This window comes from Sus scrofa, chromosome 18 (genome assembly GCF_054392235.1).
Source record: "Sus scrofa isolate SSC_HxYL_T2T_F1_AM1 chromosome 18, Sscrofa_HxYL_maternal_Yorkshire_Landrace_v2.0, whole genome shotgun sequence".
NCBI classification, from domain to species: Eukaryota; Metazoa; Chordata; class Mammalia; order Artiodactyla; family Suidae; genus Sus; species Sus scrofa.
Window position 1 is genome coordinate 20,859,190 of NC_139400.1, and position 17,711 is coordinate 20,876,900.

A 17,711-nucleotide genomic window follows, 5' to 3' on the forward strand; every position below is an offset into this window, starting at 1 on the left:
TCTCTAAGCTCCTGGGACTGGTTGGGCAGTGATGAGGAGTGAATGACTTCAGTGAGTGTGTGTATGTGTGTGTGTGTGCACGCGTGCATGTGAGCACACTCATTCCTTCTTGCAGCCGCATTGCCCTTTGCACAAAATTGCTGACCGGCCTCTTTTCCCTTCAGTTTCACAATAAGGTGACCTGCTTCATGCTGCATCACATTGAGGAACCCTGCTCGCTGGGGGCTCATGCTGCTGTTATCGTCCCGCCCACCTGGATCATTAAGGTGAAGAAACCTCAGGTAACTGCCGGGCCCCTGGTGCTGCTGGGCCAGCACAGAGAGAGAGTAACTGCTGCTTTTTGCTTTTCTCCCCCTGACAAGTCTCTGGGTTCCTACAGTCTCTGCTCACTCATCCCCACGGTCCCACGCATAGCTTCCCAGTTCATCCCATTAGCCCATCCCTGGACTGTGTTGGGCTCTCTCATGGAACCAGCCTTCTCTTCCTAAAGAAAGTCAAGTTCCACAGCAGGAGTATTTCCTCCCCCTTTAGGTGCTAACATTCTTCTCTTTGATGGGCACTCTCTCCAGAGCTCCTTACGGACCAGTGGTGGGTGCAGCTGCTTCTTAACACAACTCTCTTCTCTTTCAGCCTGGGCAACCTCAGGGAGGGGCCGTGAGGGCACAATTGGAGGCTTCAGCGTTTGATTGAGGTTCCCACCACTTCTAACCTGATACCCAACCAAATGCCCAAGTCCCGCTTAGAAGGCAACACTCATTGCTTAAGGCAAAGTAGAGTGTATCCTCTTAACAACTAGTCTCAATTCTGTATTCACCTCGTTGTACTTTCTGTCTTGGGGAGTCTCTGCTAAACAATTCTGGGAAACCTTGGTAGTTTTCTCAACAAGCTCCTAATCTTTGATAGAGACGATTCTACCTTTGTACGTTTATCTTAGATGGTTGTTTCCAGGTTATGAGACTGCAGCCTTTGAATGTGCCAGGGAGAAGATTATACCTCCCTTAGGGTGCAGGTACCTTTGGAAGTCTTCTTGAATGTAGTATCTTTAAAAAATATATGGCAGCCCTACGTCATATGGTATCCAGAATCATCGTGCTGCTCCTTCTCATTGACTCAGTTTTATTTAAAACCCGGTGGACAGGGGGACGGTGTTTTGCTTCATGTGTTTTATTTGACCTTTTGCCTCTGTTGATGACTAACCTGTGGGAATGATCTTTCCAAAGTTACATTCCATGGAAGCCCTTGGAAACACTTTTTCCAGAGGCGAGTACAGTATCTTCATGTTAAAAAAATGGAAGATCTAGTTATTTTATTTGACATTTTAGTGCCAAATGTCAAGAGAAGCCAATTAGAGAATTCCCGTTGTGGCTCAGTGGGTTATAAACCCAATTAGTATCCACAAGGATGAAGGTTCAATCCCTGGCCTAACTCAGTGGGTTAGGGGTCCTGCATTGCTGTGTCTTTGGCGTGCAGCTCCGCCTGGACCCCTAGCCTGGGAGCTCCCATATGCTGCAGGTGTGGCCCCTAAAAAGCAGAAAAAGAGAGAGATGCTAATTAGGTTGTCCAAGATGACAAAGCAAGTCAATTACAGTATTATAGCTGAGATTCGAGTGTACTGATTTCCAATTTAGTGTTATTTCAAAATCTCTTTAACATATTTACTTCTTTGTATATGTTTTCCCCCTAAAATTCAGTAGTCTCTCCATGTTATGTGGTTAAAGCCACACGTTTTCATCAAAAAACCTTGTAGTATCAGGAAGCCTACTAGGAATGGTGATAGGATATGTGATCCTTGCTCTGAAGAACCATGTAGTTATTTTCGGGAAAGATCAGGGAACACTGCACTGAAGGAGGGATACTTTATTCCGCATCCTTAAGGATGGGTGGGATTTGGACCAGTAGAGAAGGAAATAGCAGGCAGGAGAAGGGCACCAACAAGGCGACTGTGTCTCAAATTATATTCCTGGGACTGTGAGACTAGGTTGACTGCAGTGGAAGGTTTGTGTAGGGAGTGTGTAGGGAATGAGCATAAAGTCGCCCAAGCCTGACGGGGGCGGGGGTGGGGGGATGGGGAGCTTGATACATGTAAACTCTATCCTTTTAAGCAAAGGGATGAACTGAGCAAAATTGTATTTCAGAAGGAAACAACTAGCAGGAGTATGTAGGATGACCTAGTGGTGTGGGATTTTGGACGACCGGAAGTAGAACAAGAAAATCAGAAGGCAATAATACCACCTTGCAGGCAAATTCTATGCTTCTAAGCTTCAAAAGTTTTTTCTGTTGTGGAAATTTGCAAGCAAGAGAAGCGAAAGGGAAGATAATCATGAATATAGCCATGAACTTTTCCGCTCTTGGTTCATCTCTCTCCCTGCCACATTGTTTCATCTCTCTCCCTGCTACATTGCTTTTTCATAACTAAATTTGTTTTGAGATCCACATGCAGTTTTAAGAAATAACACAGAAGGCTCCCAGGCACTCCTGACAAACTTTCCCCTCATGGTAACATCTCACAGTCTGGTAACAGCATCACAGCTGGGATGTCCACATTGACAGGTCCAGACCCAACAGTTCCATTGCCACAGGTTTCCCTCCTGTTAGCTTTTCACAGCCACACCCTTTTTTCTCTTGGTTCCACCCCATTTACCGTCTTCCTGAAAGTCGAAGTCTCCCTTTTTTCATCCTGCCAGAGTATTTTACAGCCAATTTAAGCATATCTTTCAATATGCAAATGCTTCATTTTGCTTCTCGAAAAGATAACATTTTAGAAAGACAACTGTATACCATTACTTCACCCATCAAAATTAAATAATTTGAGGTGGCATTCGTAAGATAGTTTCTGATTGTTTCAAATATATCTTTTTTACTTTTTTTTTTTAAATTAGGATCCAAAGTCTGCAACTGCCTTTTTGTAGGCATCTCTCTTTTGTTTTTTAATTTATTTTTTATTGTTATTTCCCCCAACACAATCCCCCCCCACCCACTGTACAGCATGGGGACCCAGTTACACATATATGTATACGTAATTTTTTCTCCCATTGTCGTGCTGTGTTGTAAGTAACTAGAGAGAGTTCTCAGTGCTACACAGCAGGATCTCCTTGTAAATCCATTCCATGCACAATAGTTTGCATCTGTTGACCCCAAACTCCCAGTCCCTTCCACTCCCTCCCCCTCCCCCCGGGGCAGCCACAAGTCTGTTCTCCAAGTCTGTGATTTTCTTTTCTGTGGAAAGGTTCATTGGTGCTGTATATTAGACACAAGATATGAGTTGGCATCTCTTAATCCTCTTTCAATAATGATGATCTCTTAGTTTTCATGTCATTTATTTATTGAATAAATTGGGTCACTCTACCTGTAGACTATCCCATATTTTAATTTTGGATGGCTTTATCCTTATCGTGTTGTAAAATGACTTCCTGTATTGCTTATATTTCTTCTAAAAATACTGTTTTGATAGAGAGACTCAGCTAGGTTTGGGTTTACATTCCTGGCATAACTTCTCCGTGGATAATTGTGTCTTTTTCTATATTGTTACTTTTAAGGAAACATAATAGCGGGTTGTTGACTCAGTGATGTTGAGTTTGATCAGCGAGTTCAGGGACATCGTCTTTATCCACCTGATACAAACTTGTCCATCAGCTTTCCAGCTGTAGTTTTATCCATTAAGGATTGTTACCCAAATCTCTTACTTCATTTATGGTTGCTAAAGGGTGATTTCATGTTTACTCTTCATTTTTTAGCTACCCTTTTTTTTTGATAAGGAGACCTTTCCCTTATGACCAGCAAATATACAACAAAAGCTTGTGTGTCTGCCTTTATTTGTAAATTTTCAGAACACAAGGTTGGTATTTTAGCAAGTATTCTTGGGTGGCTGAGTGGTGGATTTTGAAGAGTAGTTCATAGTCTGGATGCTAAAGACCACACAGGTGACATTTATTGAACGCTTGACATGCGTTTGGAAATATTGTAAGTACTTTACCTTCAGATCTCATCTCAGTTTCACAGCGCCCTATGGGACAGCTATCCTGTTAGCCCACGTTGCAGCTGAGGAATGTGAGGAATAGAAAATTGATAAAATAAATAACTGAGCCAGGCCCATGCAATTGTTAAATAGTTTGAGAGAGTATTTGAGTCCAAGAATTGTGATTGTAGAAACCAGATTCCTAAGGATATACCATGCTGCCTCACTGTGTTACCATCGCCAGCCTTGCTGAATCAGCTATCTCAAAAAAAAAAAAAAAAAAAAAAAAAAAATTAATGGTCCCTCCTCCTCTGGGTACCAGAGCCAAGAAGCAGTTTAATCCATTAACTGAGTTCTGTGTAAAAGGTGGTGTACGATGAGCTTGAGGGTGGGTGGGGGCCAATAGAACAGTGGATAAGAGCCTAGGTTTCAAGCCAGATTGCCTGGATTCACAGCCTTGCTCTGCCATTAACTAGTCCAATCTTAGCTTAAACTCATCTCTTTCAGCTTCTCACTTGTAAAGGGTAAATAATACTGGTACCTAATTCATAGGGTTTTTGTGAGGACTAATAAGCTAAGACACAAAAAACAAAGCACACGGAATAGCACCTGGTTTGTAACCACCCAACCACTTGACTCTTGCTTTCATTCTTGTTGATGTTTAGAAGTACAGGGTCTCAGGTGAGGCTATACAGCAAAACAGATAAAAACAGTAGACTGCCATACAGGAGTCAGGGCAGAAGTTATTGATCCCTGGGGAGTTCCCATCATGGCTCAGTGGTTAACGAATCCGACTAAAAACCATGAGGTTGCGGGTTCGATCCCTGGCCTCGCTCATTGGGTTAAGGATCCAGCGTTGCAGTGAGCTGGGGTGTAGGTTGCAAACGCGGCTTGGATCCTGAGTTGCTGTGGCTCTGGCGCTGGCCGGTGGCTGTAGCTCCGATTCAACCCCTAGCCTGGGAACCTCCATATACCATGAGAGCGGCCCAAGAAATGGCAAAAAGACAAAAAAAAAAAAAAAGTTATCAATCCCTGGACTATCTGTATTACAGTGAAAGAGGATGTAAAGAGGATGAGATTATCAGCGGAGAGGGTAGAGAGTGGGGCCAGAGCCTAGCATCTATGCTGCTTCCAAGTATACCTTGAACTACTACTACTCTACCTGTTATACTTCACACTATAGTGGAATTGTGTGTTTACTAGCACAATTCCTATCCCATGGGAGAGAGTCAAGAGCTGTTCATTTATTGAATGAAAGAAGGGAAGAAGACTGGGTGAACATCCTCACTTAGCAAATGGAAGGAGGAGGAGAATCTTGCAGGACAGGGAGAGAACTACAATAGCATTAAAAAGGCAAAGAAAAATAGGGCAGTCATCAATGTTCAATTCTGTAGACATGACAAAAATGACAAGGATTGAGAAATGTCTTTGTGTTTGGGACCAGATCACTGATGGTCATCAAGACTATAGTTTGTAGAGTGTGGAGTATGAGTTTGTAGCGTTGGTGATGGTGTGGAAGCAGTAAGATTGGAGAATTCATTGGAGACATTGGGAAATAACAAAAAATAGAATTTGGAAAGTAGATGAAGAATAGCAGATAAAATGTTTTTGCAACTTATATATATATACATATATATGTATTTCTATATATATTTCTATATTTTCTTAAATACACTGCTTAAAAATATAGTCTTAATTGAATTAAATGAACTTTTATATAATTAACCACACTCAAAGATGTTACTATATGCAGTGAGTGGTCCAAAGGTGAATCAGATATTCCTTTGATTGCCACAAAGATTGTACTCCCCAGTGGGGAAAAATAAACACAACCAATCTAAGTCATTGGTCAGAGTGTTTGTGGGTTCTGTAGAGGAAATCAGCCACATATGAATTCTTAGTACAAAGGTGAGGAAGGGACCAGTTTGGTTGAGTCAGTGAAATGCCTACACATCCAAGGCAGTGAGTGGTAAGTGCCACCTAAGGTGTAGAAACATAGTGGAGACATGACACGGGATTGAGCAGCTCCAGTCAGGAGGGCAGCCTAGGCTGAATGGAAAACCTGTCATTTGTGCTTGGTCTTGATGGATGTGGTGGCATCCCTGGGAAGAGGGATGCGGAAGGACAATGCAAGTTGATAGGATGTATGAGGACAGCAGCGAAAGTGGAGCATCAGATAAAGTTAGCTTTATTTGCGCACCTTATGTCTGAACAAATGACTCCAGAGAAGAAGAGTAAAGGTAGTCTGCTTGAATGTTTAACGGTCAGGAAACATGGTAAAAAGATAGAATTAAACCATATGCTTTTCTTCTCAGTTGAAAAATGGCTGGATCTGAGTGGATAATTACTCTGTGCCCAGCTGTGGAGTTGGGAGCTGTGTGCAACCTTGTTGGAAAGGAACTGAGGGCTGCTTGGAGGATTTCCTGGGTTTTATCACCAAATGATTTGGAGAGACCTAGAAGTTAAAAATGATGGAAGGTAGATGGCTGAAAGGAATCAAAGTGAACAGAAAACCAAGCCTGCATCTGTTGATCTGAAGTCAAAGTTATATTTAAAGTTACCTATGTCAGTGTTTCTCCTCTATTTTGACTGGATGGTCTGACCAGATAAAAAAATTGAAGACATGAAAATACAAGTAACAAGCACTTGGAACTGATGGAGCAAGACCTGTGAGACATGAAGTTTTCGTAGGGTCAGGTTTGTGGGGGAGGATTAGAGGTATGAAGTTTTTGTCAATGTAATTGAACTCTTATTTTATGTTGGAGTATAGTTGATTTACAATGTTGGGTTTCAGGTGTACAGCAAATGGATTCAGTTATATATAAACATATATCCATTCTTTTTCAGATTGTTTTCCCATAAAGGTTATTACAGGATATTGAGTAGAGTTCCCTGTGCCATACAGTAGGTCCTTGTTGATTATTTTATATACAGTAGCATGTATATGTTAATCCCAAACTCCTCCTTTAACCCTCCCAACCAACCACCTTTCCCATTGGTAACCGTAGGCTTGTTGTTGAAGTCTGTGAGTCTGTTTCTGTTTCGTAGGTAGGGTTCATTTGTATCATTTTTTTTTAGACTCCACCTATAACTGATATATGATATTTGTTTTTCTCTGTCTGACTGACTTTACTAGGATAATGATATTTAGGTCCATCCCTGTTGCTGCAGATGGCATTATTTCATTCTCTTTTATGGCTGAGTAATTGTCCATTGCATGTGTCACATCTTCTTAATCCATTCTTCCGTTGATGAACATTGAGGTTGCTTCCATGTCTTGGCTGTTGGGAACACAAGGGTGCATGAATCGTTCCAAATTATGTTTTCTTCATATAGATGCTCAGGAGTGGGATTGCTGGCTCCTGTGGTAGTTCTATTTTTAGTTTTTTAAGGAACCTCCATATGTTCTCCATAGTAGTTATACCAATTTACATCCCCACCAACAGTGTAGGAGGGCTCCCCTTTCTCCACATCCTCTCTAGCATTTAATGTTTGGAGACTTTTTAAAAAAAAATTTTTTTTAAATTTCTCATTAAAGTATAGTTGATTTACAATGTTGTACCAATTTCTGCTGTATAACAAAGTGACCCAGTCATATGTATATCTACATTCTTTTTTTTAATATTATTTTCCATTATGGCCTATCTCAGGAGATTGGATATAGTTCCCTGTGCTACGCAGTAGGACCTCATTGCTTATCCATTCTAAATGTCATAGTTTGCGTCTATTAACCCCAAACTCCCAATCTGTCCCACTCCATCTCCCTACCCCCTTGGCAACCACAAGTCTGTTCTCTGTGTCTATGAGTCTGTTTCTGTTTTGTAGATAGGTTCATTTGTGCCATATTTTTGATTCCACATATAAGTGGTATCACATAGTATTTGTCCTCTTCCTGACTTACTTCACTTAGTATGATAGTGAAGTAAGTTTGTAGACTTTTTAACGATGGCCATTCTGACTGGTGTGAGGTGATACCTCACTGTAGTTTCGGTTTACATTTCTCTAGCAATTAGTGATGTTGAGCATCTTTTTACATGCTTTTGGCCATCTGTCTGTCTTCCTTGAAGAAATGTCTGTTTAGGTCTTCTATTTTTTGGTTATTGGTCTTTTTGATATTGAGCTGCATGAGCTGTTTGTATATTTTGAAGATTAATCTCTTGTGGGTTGCTTTGTTTGCAGATATCTTCTCCCATTTTGTGGGTTGTGCTTTTGTTTTGTTTATGGTTTCCTTTGCTGTGCAAAACTTTGTAAATTTAATTAGGTCCCATTTGTTTATTTTTATTTCCATTACTCTAAGGGGTGGATCCAAAAAGATGTTGCTGCAATTTATGCTTTTTTTGGCTGCCCTGTAGCATGTGGAGTTCCTGGGCCAGGGCTCAGATCTGAGCTGCACTTGTGACCTATGCTGTACCTGTAGCAATGCTGGATCCTTTAACCCACTGTGCTGGGCCTGGGATCAAACCTGCCTCCTGGGGCTGCAAGATGCTGCTGATCCTGATGCACCACAGCAAGAACTCCTATAATTTATGTCAAAGACTGTTTTTGCCTATGTTTTCATAAGGATTAATGGAACAGAAAAGAGATCCCAGAAATAAACCCAGACACCTGTTATTCTTCAACAAAAAAGGCAAGAATATAAAATGGGAAAAAGATAATCTCTTCAGCAAGTGGGGCTTGGAAAACTGAACTAGAACACACCCTCACACCATGCACAAAATAAACTCAAAATGTCTTGAAGACCTAAATATAAGACATGACACCATAAACTCTAAGAAAACATAGGCAAAATATTCTCTGACATAAATTATACAAATGCTCTTTTAGGTTAGTTTTCCAATGCAATAGAAATAAAAAAATGAGATCTGATCAAACTTACAAGGTTTGCACAGCAGTGGAAACCATAAACAAAAAGACAGCCCACGAAATGGGAGAAAATATTTTCAAACAAAGTGCCCAACAAGGGAGTAATCTCCAAAATGTACAAGCAGCTCGTGTAGCTCAACAACAGAAAGACAAACAACCTAACAAAAAGGGGCAGGAAATCTAAAGAGACATTTCTCCAAAAAAGACATATGGATGGCCAGCATGCACACGAAAAGATGCTCAAAATCATTAATTATTAGAGAAATGCAAGTCAAAACTGCAATGAGGTACCACCTCACACCAGTCAGAATGGCCATATCATTAACAAGTCTACAAATAACAAATGCTGGAGAGGGTGTGGAGAAAGGGGAGCCCTCCTACCCTGTTGGTGGGAGTGTAAGTTGGTACAACCCCTGTGGCGAGCAGTATGGAGGACCTCAGAAAATTAAATATAAGCTACCATATGATCCAGCAAGCCCATTCCTGGGTATATATATATACACAAAACTATAATTCAAAAAGATAGATGCACCCTGATGTTCATTGCAGAGTTATTTACAACAACCAATACATGAAAATAACCTAAATGTCCATCAACAGATGAATAGATTTAGAAGATGTGGTACATATTTACAATGTAATACTACTCAGCCATAAAAAAGAATGAAATAATGCCATTTGAAGCAATATGGATGGACCTAGAGATTATTATACTAAGTGAGTCATAAAGAGAAAGACAAATACCATATGATATCACTTATATGCAGACTCTAAAATATGAACCTATCTACAGAACAGAAACAGACTCACAGACATAGAGAATAGACTTGGGGTTGCCAAGAGGGAGGCGGGAAGGAGTGGGAAGGGCTGGGAGTTTAGGGTTAGTAGATGCAAACTATGACATTTAGAATGGATAAGCAGTGATGCCCTACTGTTTAGCACAGGGAAAATATCCAGTCTCCTGGGATAGACCATGGAAAATAATATTTGAAAAAGAATGTGTGTGTATGTGTGTAACTGGGCCACATTGCTGTGTAGTAGAAATTGGCACAACATTGTAAATAAACTATACTTTAATATAAAAATTTAAAAACATGTAGATTGCTAGAGGTGTGTGTTTTTAATAAATGATATTCTTCATGTAATGCTTTAAAACTTGGCTTTTCTAGTTAAAAATAAATATCTTAGGGAAGAGTCTATGTTAATACATATAGAGTTGACTCCTTTTTAAACTGCTGTATATTTTCCATAGTTTCCAATTTATTGAAGCCAACTCCCTAGCTATGGATATTTCTATTCTTTCTAATGATCTAATTATAAAAATATTGCCGTCAGCTCCTGCCTAGCCTTGTATGGTCTTGCTTCATGGTAGTTCTTATTCCTTAGGATTGGATAATCCTAAAATGCTGGGGACCTCATGACGTGTAATAGTAATGGCCAATGATATCCCTCAAAATTGTCCAGGAGACTTCCTTTGATCAATCTGAAAGTTAAATAATATTTCTGTGATTTGGCCAAATATGCCTGAGAAGTTGCTGAGTCTTTGTCCTTAACTTTTGGACTGAATTTTCTTTATCCTTCAGCTTGCCTATCCTCACCCCAACCTTTGCCACGGTGGTACAGCTGGAGCAAGGCAGAATAGAATGCTCTGTGTGTGTTTTAAGGCTGCACCCATGGCATATGGAAGTTCTCAGGCTAGGGATCAAATTGGAGCTACATCTGCTGACCTACACCACAACCACAGCAACACCAGATCTGAGCATCATCTGCAATCTACACCACAGCTCACAGCAATGCTGGATCCTTAACCCACTGAGTGGGGCCAGGGACCAAACCAACATACTCACAGATACTAGTCTGGTTTGTTTTCGCTGAGCCATAACGGGAACTCTTAGAATGCTCTTTAATAGACCAAGTCCACGAATTTCCCTCTTACTAACCATTGGAGTTTTGTCCAGTATGTGATGGGAGAAGACTTTGGGACGATGTCGTGAGGTGTCTTCTCTTTAGATCTGTTACTATAACTGATTCTCCATGATCCCATCACCTGAGGAAATGCCTGAAGAGTACTACAATGTAGTCAGGTTTCATTGACAATTGAGCGACTCACCCATATGATCCCTTAGCCCAGGAAGGAGTCATTACTATAGTAGAGATTGTTGATAGGATTATTTTTGTGGCAAGGTAATTCTGCCCCAATACCTGGTACAAGAAAACAAAAAGCCTTTATCTCAGCTTAGGACTTGAACCAAAGTGTGGGCACAGAATGACCAGGGGGCAAATGCTCTTGGAATCAGAAGAATCCAAACGAGAGCACAATGTATCACTGTTTGGGCAGTGTTGAACTTGCAAAGTGAACCCTTTATGTCACTGAGTTAGCTACCCTTGACCACAGGAATGCTTTGTTTTAGGACACAGGACAAGCGTTAAAGGTTTTTTGACCGTGTCACCAACAATTCTAGACAAGAACATCTTGGTATGATTTTTACATTCTTGAAAAGCATGTGGTTTTGTTTAACTCTCTCAGCACTGAGCGGGCAGGGTGAAGGGTACCGTAGATTAGCAAGGTAAAGTGACTACTCTTGGCCAAAACACAACCCATTGAATTATGTTCCTTGTTGAATTATGCTGCCTTCCAGAAGAAGTTATATATTGAGACAGGGATATGTATTTACATCTGAACAAAAGGAGCCTCGGGAGTTTGGAGGGATGCTGTAAAATTCCATCCTGCTTATGTTGTGCTCTTTGACTGTCCATAGGGCTGTAATCAGAGCTCACATAGAAGCATCCAGGTACTGTAAGTCAACGACTGTGCTTGGTCTTTGCCCCCTTGTTCTGTGAGCTGAAGAAAGCCTCAGATGTACTTAGCTCCATGCAGCTCAAAAGCACTTGTATCTGTGTTTCCAAAAGGCTGTTTTGTGCGTCTGTTGCCTCTTAAGAGACGAGTTCCTTGCCTGCTCTGTTTTCAGACATCAAGCTGTATTTTGATGTGTTTTTCTAACCCTCTGTTTCTCAAATGTACTTGATCATCAGAATCACCTGAAGAACTGTGATTTCTCTGGTCAGGCTAGTTTAGAAAACAATCTGAGCTTGATCCATTCGACCTATCTCTTGGAGTTTAATTATTGAGTCCTGCCAAGAACCGAGGCCCCTAGTGTATTCCTGCAAGCACTTGGTGTCCTGCACTGCTCTTGACACGGAATGAACACAAAACAACAAAGCAGTTAGGAAACCATCACTCACTTCCCAAGGATCCTTTGCAAAATCAGCAAAGACTTGTGTTGTGAATTATAAAAATATTGATCTATTATTTCAACAACGATATGAGTGCATCCTGTGTGCCAGGTGTTTGTGCCAGGCAGACTGGGTGCTGGGGAGATACCAACTGTGAACGAGACAACTAGTGATCTTTATGGAAGTGCTTATCATGGGCTGGTACCAAGTTAACTGCTTCACCTACTCTTTCTCGTTTAAACTCCACAAGTGTCCTGGGAGGTAGGTATTACCACCTTCACTTTACCATTAAGAAACTCTTATTTCAGAAATTTGACTGACTTGGCCGAGGTCACAGATCTAGTAACAGAGAAGGTCAGAAGTCCCTGCCAGGCTGTCAGATCCCATGGCTTATGCTCCTTATCCCAGTGTCTTTACCACAGTATATCTGTCCCCTCCCTGTGCCCTTTGTGCTTCTAACAGAGGTTCTCAACCCTGGCTACACATTAGAATTCCCTGGGGAGCTTTTTTGAAATTTTATTTTATTCTGGGGAGCTTTTAAAAAGTATCTTTGCCTGGGCTTCACCCCCAGACAAATTGGCAGTAAGAATATTTGTTGGAGCCCTAGTATCAGCATTCAGAGCATCATGAACCATCATCTAATAGATCCTGTTTCTGCCCGTCTAATTGTTGTCAGCCTTCTTCTTGGAGCATTTGGATGCTTTAAATGTTTAAAGGTTCTGAGTAATTTTTCTCCCCTTTTAGTAAAACTGAAAGTGGTCAAAATACAGCAAATGCTTAAAGAATGCAAAAGCTTCCCAAAGAGGGGCATGATCATCCGCGTTAAGAGGAACTCAAAAACTTGGAGATGTTTTCAGGAGAAGAATAGTCTGGAGTGAGTGATGAGAAATAACCTGAATCTTGAACATGTGTGAGCCTATGGATTTCTTTTCTGGGGAGACTCCGAGAACCCTAAAGACTGATGGGGGAAGAAAGCCTGGGAACAAATGGTGGTTCAAGAAAGTTTTCTTGGGGTTCCTGTCGTGGCTCAGTGGTTAATGAACCTGACTAGTATCCATGAGGACGCGGGTTCGATCCCTGGCCTCGCTCAGTGGGTTAAGGATCCGGCATTGCGTGAATTGTGGTCTGTGTTGCAGACACGGCTCAGAGCCTGTGTTACTGTAGCTGTGACATAGGCTGGCAGCTGTAGCTCCAATTCGACCCCGAGCCTGGGAACCTCCATATGCCACCTAAAAAAAATAGAACGTGAAAAATGGCCTCCTTTTTTACATTTCCACATAGGTGATCTCTGTACCAGGAGATGAACTTGAACTAGGTTGGGCGGGAGACAGACCTGGTTGGGTGCGGGCCTAAAAAGACAAAAAAAAGTTTTCATCCTTGGTGAGCATGGCCACAAATCAACTTACTTTTTTTCATGGTCCAAATGAAAGTAAAATAAAAACTAAATTGTTTTAGTCTTGCCACCTGGATGCGTTAATATATACTCTTGACTAAGGTTTATTTTGAATACTCTTAAGAAGAAAAAATGCCCTCAAATGTAGAAGAATGGATATTTAAGTTTCTTCAAGTTGTCTGAAAACATTTCATCCCTCATGCAATGTGTGCCTATATACTTAGATAAACCTTTACCTTAAGAGTTTTGTATTTCAGGCCTTCAGTGATTTGTAAAACATCTATGATGTGGTGGTACTAACTTGCCCTAATGAAGACAGCAATCTGATTCACTGTTGACCCTCCACTAATTAAATCTGGTTTTGCCTTGTCCTCAGCCACTGAGTTGTGATGTCTCCTGAAAGAGGTTCTTCTCAAAGCATCTGTATCACATATTGAAAGTGAATCGCTGAAATAATCGCCGAGTTGTGGTCCATAAAATCCCTAGAGAGAGAAAGATAGGGAAAGTAAATTTGGGGTCACTGTGTTTCAACAAGTTGAGTGCACTTCTATGAGAAGAAAAAAGGCAAGACTATGGGCAGAGAGAAGACTTTTAAACCCCTGGGTCTGTAGCCAGAGGAAGGAAGAGGAGTGACTGCCATTCTAAGTAACCTAAGGTCTTTGCATTTTAAAACTGAGCCATGCATACTAATAGGAGAGTCGGATCGTAAGGTTCCAGTGGGATTGAGTCATTTTATGATCAGGTCATTTCCTTTAACAACATGAACAGAAAAGAAAAAAAAAAATAGAACGTGAAAAATGGCCTCCTTTTTTACATTTCCACATAGGTGATCTCCATACCAGGAGATGAACTTGAACTTGGTTGGGCGGGAGACGGACCTGGTTGGGCGGGAGACTGGAGCCCCTCAGAGAATTTGGGATTCTTCCATTTTTACTGGGAGGGTTGGCAGGTATAACTTGTGTTGTTATGTGAGTCCATGAGAGCCTCCAGGGTTCTACCTCCCTGCCTCTCCGTGTGGTGGGGAGTCAGCCGCTCCCGCCGAAGCACGCGACTGGGGTCTGTGTGTGGCTTCCCCATGAGCAGTGGCTTGGAAGTGTCAAAGCATGAGAAGCATGCAGTCCAACAGCATGTGCTGCCTTCCTCTTCTCCACGGTTCTGCATGGGAAAGCTCAAGGCCCGGCTGCCCGTGTGCTCACGTGGTCCCTTTTCTCCCCGCAGAACTCTCTGAAGGCTTCCAATCGGAAGAAGAAGAGAACAAGCTTTAAAAGAAAAGCCAGTAAAAGAGGAACGGAAGTAAGTGTCTGAGGCTGACAGTCCAGTGAAATACCTCCTCCTTTCCTTAGCCGCCTCTGCCTGACTTGATGTGGCCAAGCTGACTTTTATGATCGTTCTCCTGCCACTCTTCACCACACTGGAACCATGCTGGAATCCTGCCTTTTCCTTAGGAAAAAAAAATTATATATGTGTGCGTGTGTGTAGGTATGAAATATAGCCTTCTGCCACTTCAAAGTCAGAGCATTTGCACTCATCTATGGAAGTGTTATTCCAAAGATGGTGAAGATAAGAGCTGTTGTTTCTAGAGTGCTTCAAATGTATGGGATAAAATCAAGTCCATGGCTTAATTCTTGGGGGCAAGTTGTAGGCGGAGGTGCTTTCTCACTTGCTATGAGTAAGCCCTGTGAAAGAAGATGCAGTGGTGTCTTGTTTGCTTGGGGCAGAGGTACTAGGACTTTCTCACTGTCACTGCTTCAGGGTCATGGATCTGTGTCTCAGTAGTGCTCTTTCTTTGTTCAGCAGGAAAACAAAGGGCGTCCTTTTGTGATAAAACCTATCTCTTCACCTCTCATGAAACCCTTGCTTGTGTTTGTGAACCCCAAGAGTGGAGGCAACCAGGTGAGTCATTTTGCGTGAGTTTCCCTTGGAAATGTAGATGCTTTCTTGAAAACACAGTTGGCAGCACCGGTAAAAATAGTACCACCCAGGAACCCAAGCATTGGGGGACCACTGTTTTCTCCAGGAGGAGGCAGTCTTTTGCTCAGGCAAAACCTAGAGATTCTAGGCTTTATTCCTCTACTTCCACATAAGACCTTAGCAAAGGTGCTCAACAACTTAACAGCTACCATTTCCTCATAGATTTTCAAGGAACGTCATTCTACAATCTCTTTAATATGTTTCAGGTTCCTCAAGTCCTAGAATTAGGACATTCTTTTTGAACTTATCTTTCTATTATAATTTAGATCTGACTGCTTTTTCCCCTATTTTCCGAGGAAAGAGAAAGCAAAAATTCATTATCTATGATAGTCATAAACAACAGACACCACCAAGGCTATCAAGAATAGATCCCACTTCTCCCAGCTTTCATGTGGTCTTTGCCCAAGTCCGATAGCATGATTAATGTCAGCCTCATTTGAGGATGAAGGAAGAGTCTTAGAAAAGTTATGCAAGGACATGTCTAAAGTACACAGCTCTCGAGAGGGTAGAAATTGTTCTAGAGTCCAAGTCTTTGTCTCCTCATCTAATTCTCTTCCTGCTCCCTGGGGCTTCTTATCAACACGCTTTGATGGGCTCTGGTTTTCAGTTATTTTCATGTGAGATTGGATAATAAACTACTGCCTGTGTCCGTTAAGTGCACATTTTACATTTTGAGATAAGATTCTCTCAAGTTTCACGCTGAACAACTTACAACTGTTCAGTCACCCCCTATAAGGAGGGGAGTCGTAGAATTAGAATTGATCCAAGGCAGTGTTCTTCTTACGAAAGATCATGGGCATTTTCCAGGCTGGGTTAATTACTGTAAAGCTTCTATCATGGGAGCTTGTAATTTAAAGGAAGTAGGAGTCCCCTTTCCTTCCTTTCCTCAAAATTCTTAATAACTTGCTGTGTTAAAAGTCTTCTCCTGACATTGCAGAGACCAGGGGAGAGAAGTGGGTTGTAAGTAGAGAAATAATCTATTTTCAACAGCCTGTCCTTTGAGTTGCTGAGTGACGGTCTTCGTGTCGTAATGATGTTGATCCCAAAGCTCTCATTGGAGGAGGACCTGCAGAGGAGTTTCTCAGGAGTGAGGTTCAATTTGTCCTGAATCTTGCCCTCTTTCTAGGTCTGGTCTTGGGATAGCCTTCCTAGGGTAACTAACTCCATGATTCTCACCCTCTGTACCACATGCTAATTAATGTCAGGTATGTTTTATTTTATTGTGACTCTTTATAGAAAACACATTTATTAAATTATTTTCTCGAGGGCATTCAGAAAATTGTCCTGTGCCTTTGAGGAGGGGACAGTGTAGTTAAGATATAGCCTGTTCCCCATACAAAGTGAGGTAAGTCAGAAAGACAAATACCATATGATATCACTTATATATGAAATCTAAATATGGCACAAATGAACCTACCTACACAACGGAAACAGACTCACAGACATGGAGAACAGACTTGTGGTTGCCAAGGGGGCGGGAGAGGGAGTGGGGACACACTGTCTGGGAGTTTGGGATTAGTAGATGCAAACTAATACATTTAGAATCAATAAACAACAAGGTCCTACTATGTAGCACAGGGAACTATATCCAATCTCCTGGAATAGACTACGATGGAAAAGAATATTAAAAAAGAAGAATTTGTGTGTACACATACACACACATATATGTATAACTGCATCTCTTTGCTGTACAGTGGAAATTGGCACAACACTGTAAGTCAACTATATTTTAATTAAAAAATACAATGGAAAAAAGGAATCCAAATGGGAAAAAAAGAAGTAAACCTGATAGAACATGATGGATGATAATATGAGAAAAAGAGTATATGTATATATGTGTGCGTGAGTGAGAGAGAGAGACTGGATCACTTTGCTGTATAGCAGAAATTTGCAGAACATTGTAAATCACCTATATTTTAATTAAAAAGATATAGACTGTTACTGTTTCAATCTCTGTATAAATTATTAAAGACAGAGACTTCAGAGATGATCTAAGATTACATCCTCTCTCACTAAACAGAAAACAGCTCAAGAAATCATAAGTGAGTTTTCTAGGGATATTGTTTGTTAACGGCACAGAAGGGGCACATGGGGAAAAAGAACCCCAGAAGCATTAACTGTATGTGAGTTCTGAAGTGAGTGTATCAGATGGCAAGTGATGTGGCATTTCAGAGGCAGGCGGCGACTTGGGAGTGAGAGGGAAGTGGTGTCAGGGAAGTGGCTCAAGTGGGCAGTGGACCCGTATTCATGCACAGGAGGGAACGCTGGAATCATGCCCCTTTCCTTCTGTCTACT

At 41.4% G+C, this 17,711-nt stretch overlaps 1 protein-coding gene across 40 annotated transcripts in view; it reads left to right on the forward strand.

Moving 5' to 3' along the window:
- The window catches only part of DGKI (diacylglycerol kinase iota), a 474,617-nt gene that overhangs the window by 234,235 nt on the left and 222,671 nt on the right, over positions 1-17,711 (forward strand). For 16 of the 40 annotated variants that reach the window (XM_021079009.2, XM_021079011.2, XM_085005367.1 and 13 more), the window contains 3 exons: positions 165-281; positions 14,664-14,738; positions 15,240-15,338. In XM_021079009.2, coding sequence (XP_020934668.1) covers positions 165-281; positions 14,664-14,738; positions 15,240-15,338 — 291 coding nt within the window. Of the gene's footprint in view, positions 1-164; positions 282-11,577; positions 11,611-14,271; positions 14,395-14,663; positions 14,739-15,239; positions 15,339-17,711 lie in introns of all 40 variants that reach the window. The other 24 variants (XM_021079010.2, XM_085005366.1, XM_085005379.1 and 21 more) reach the window with 7 other exon arrangements.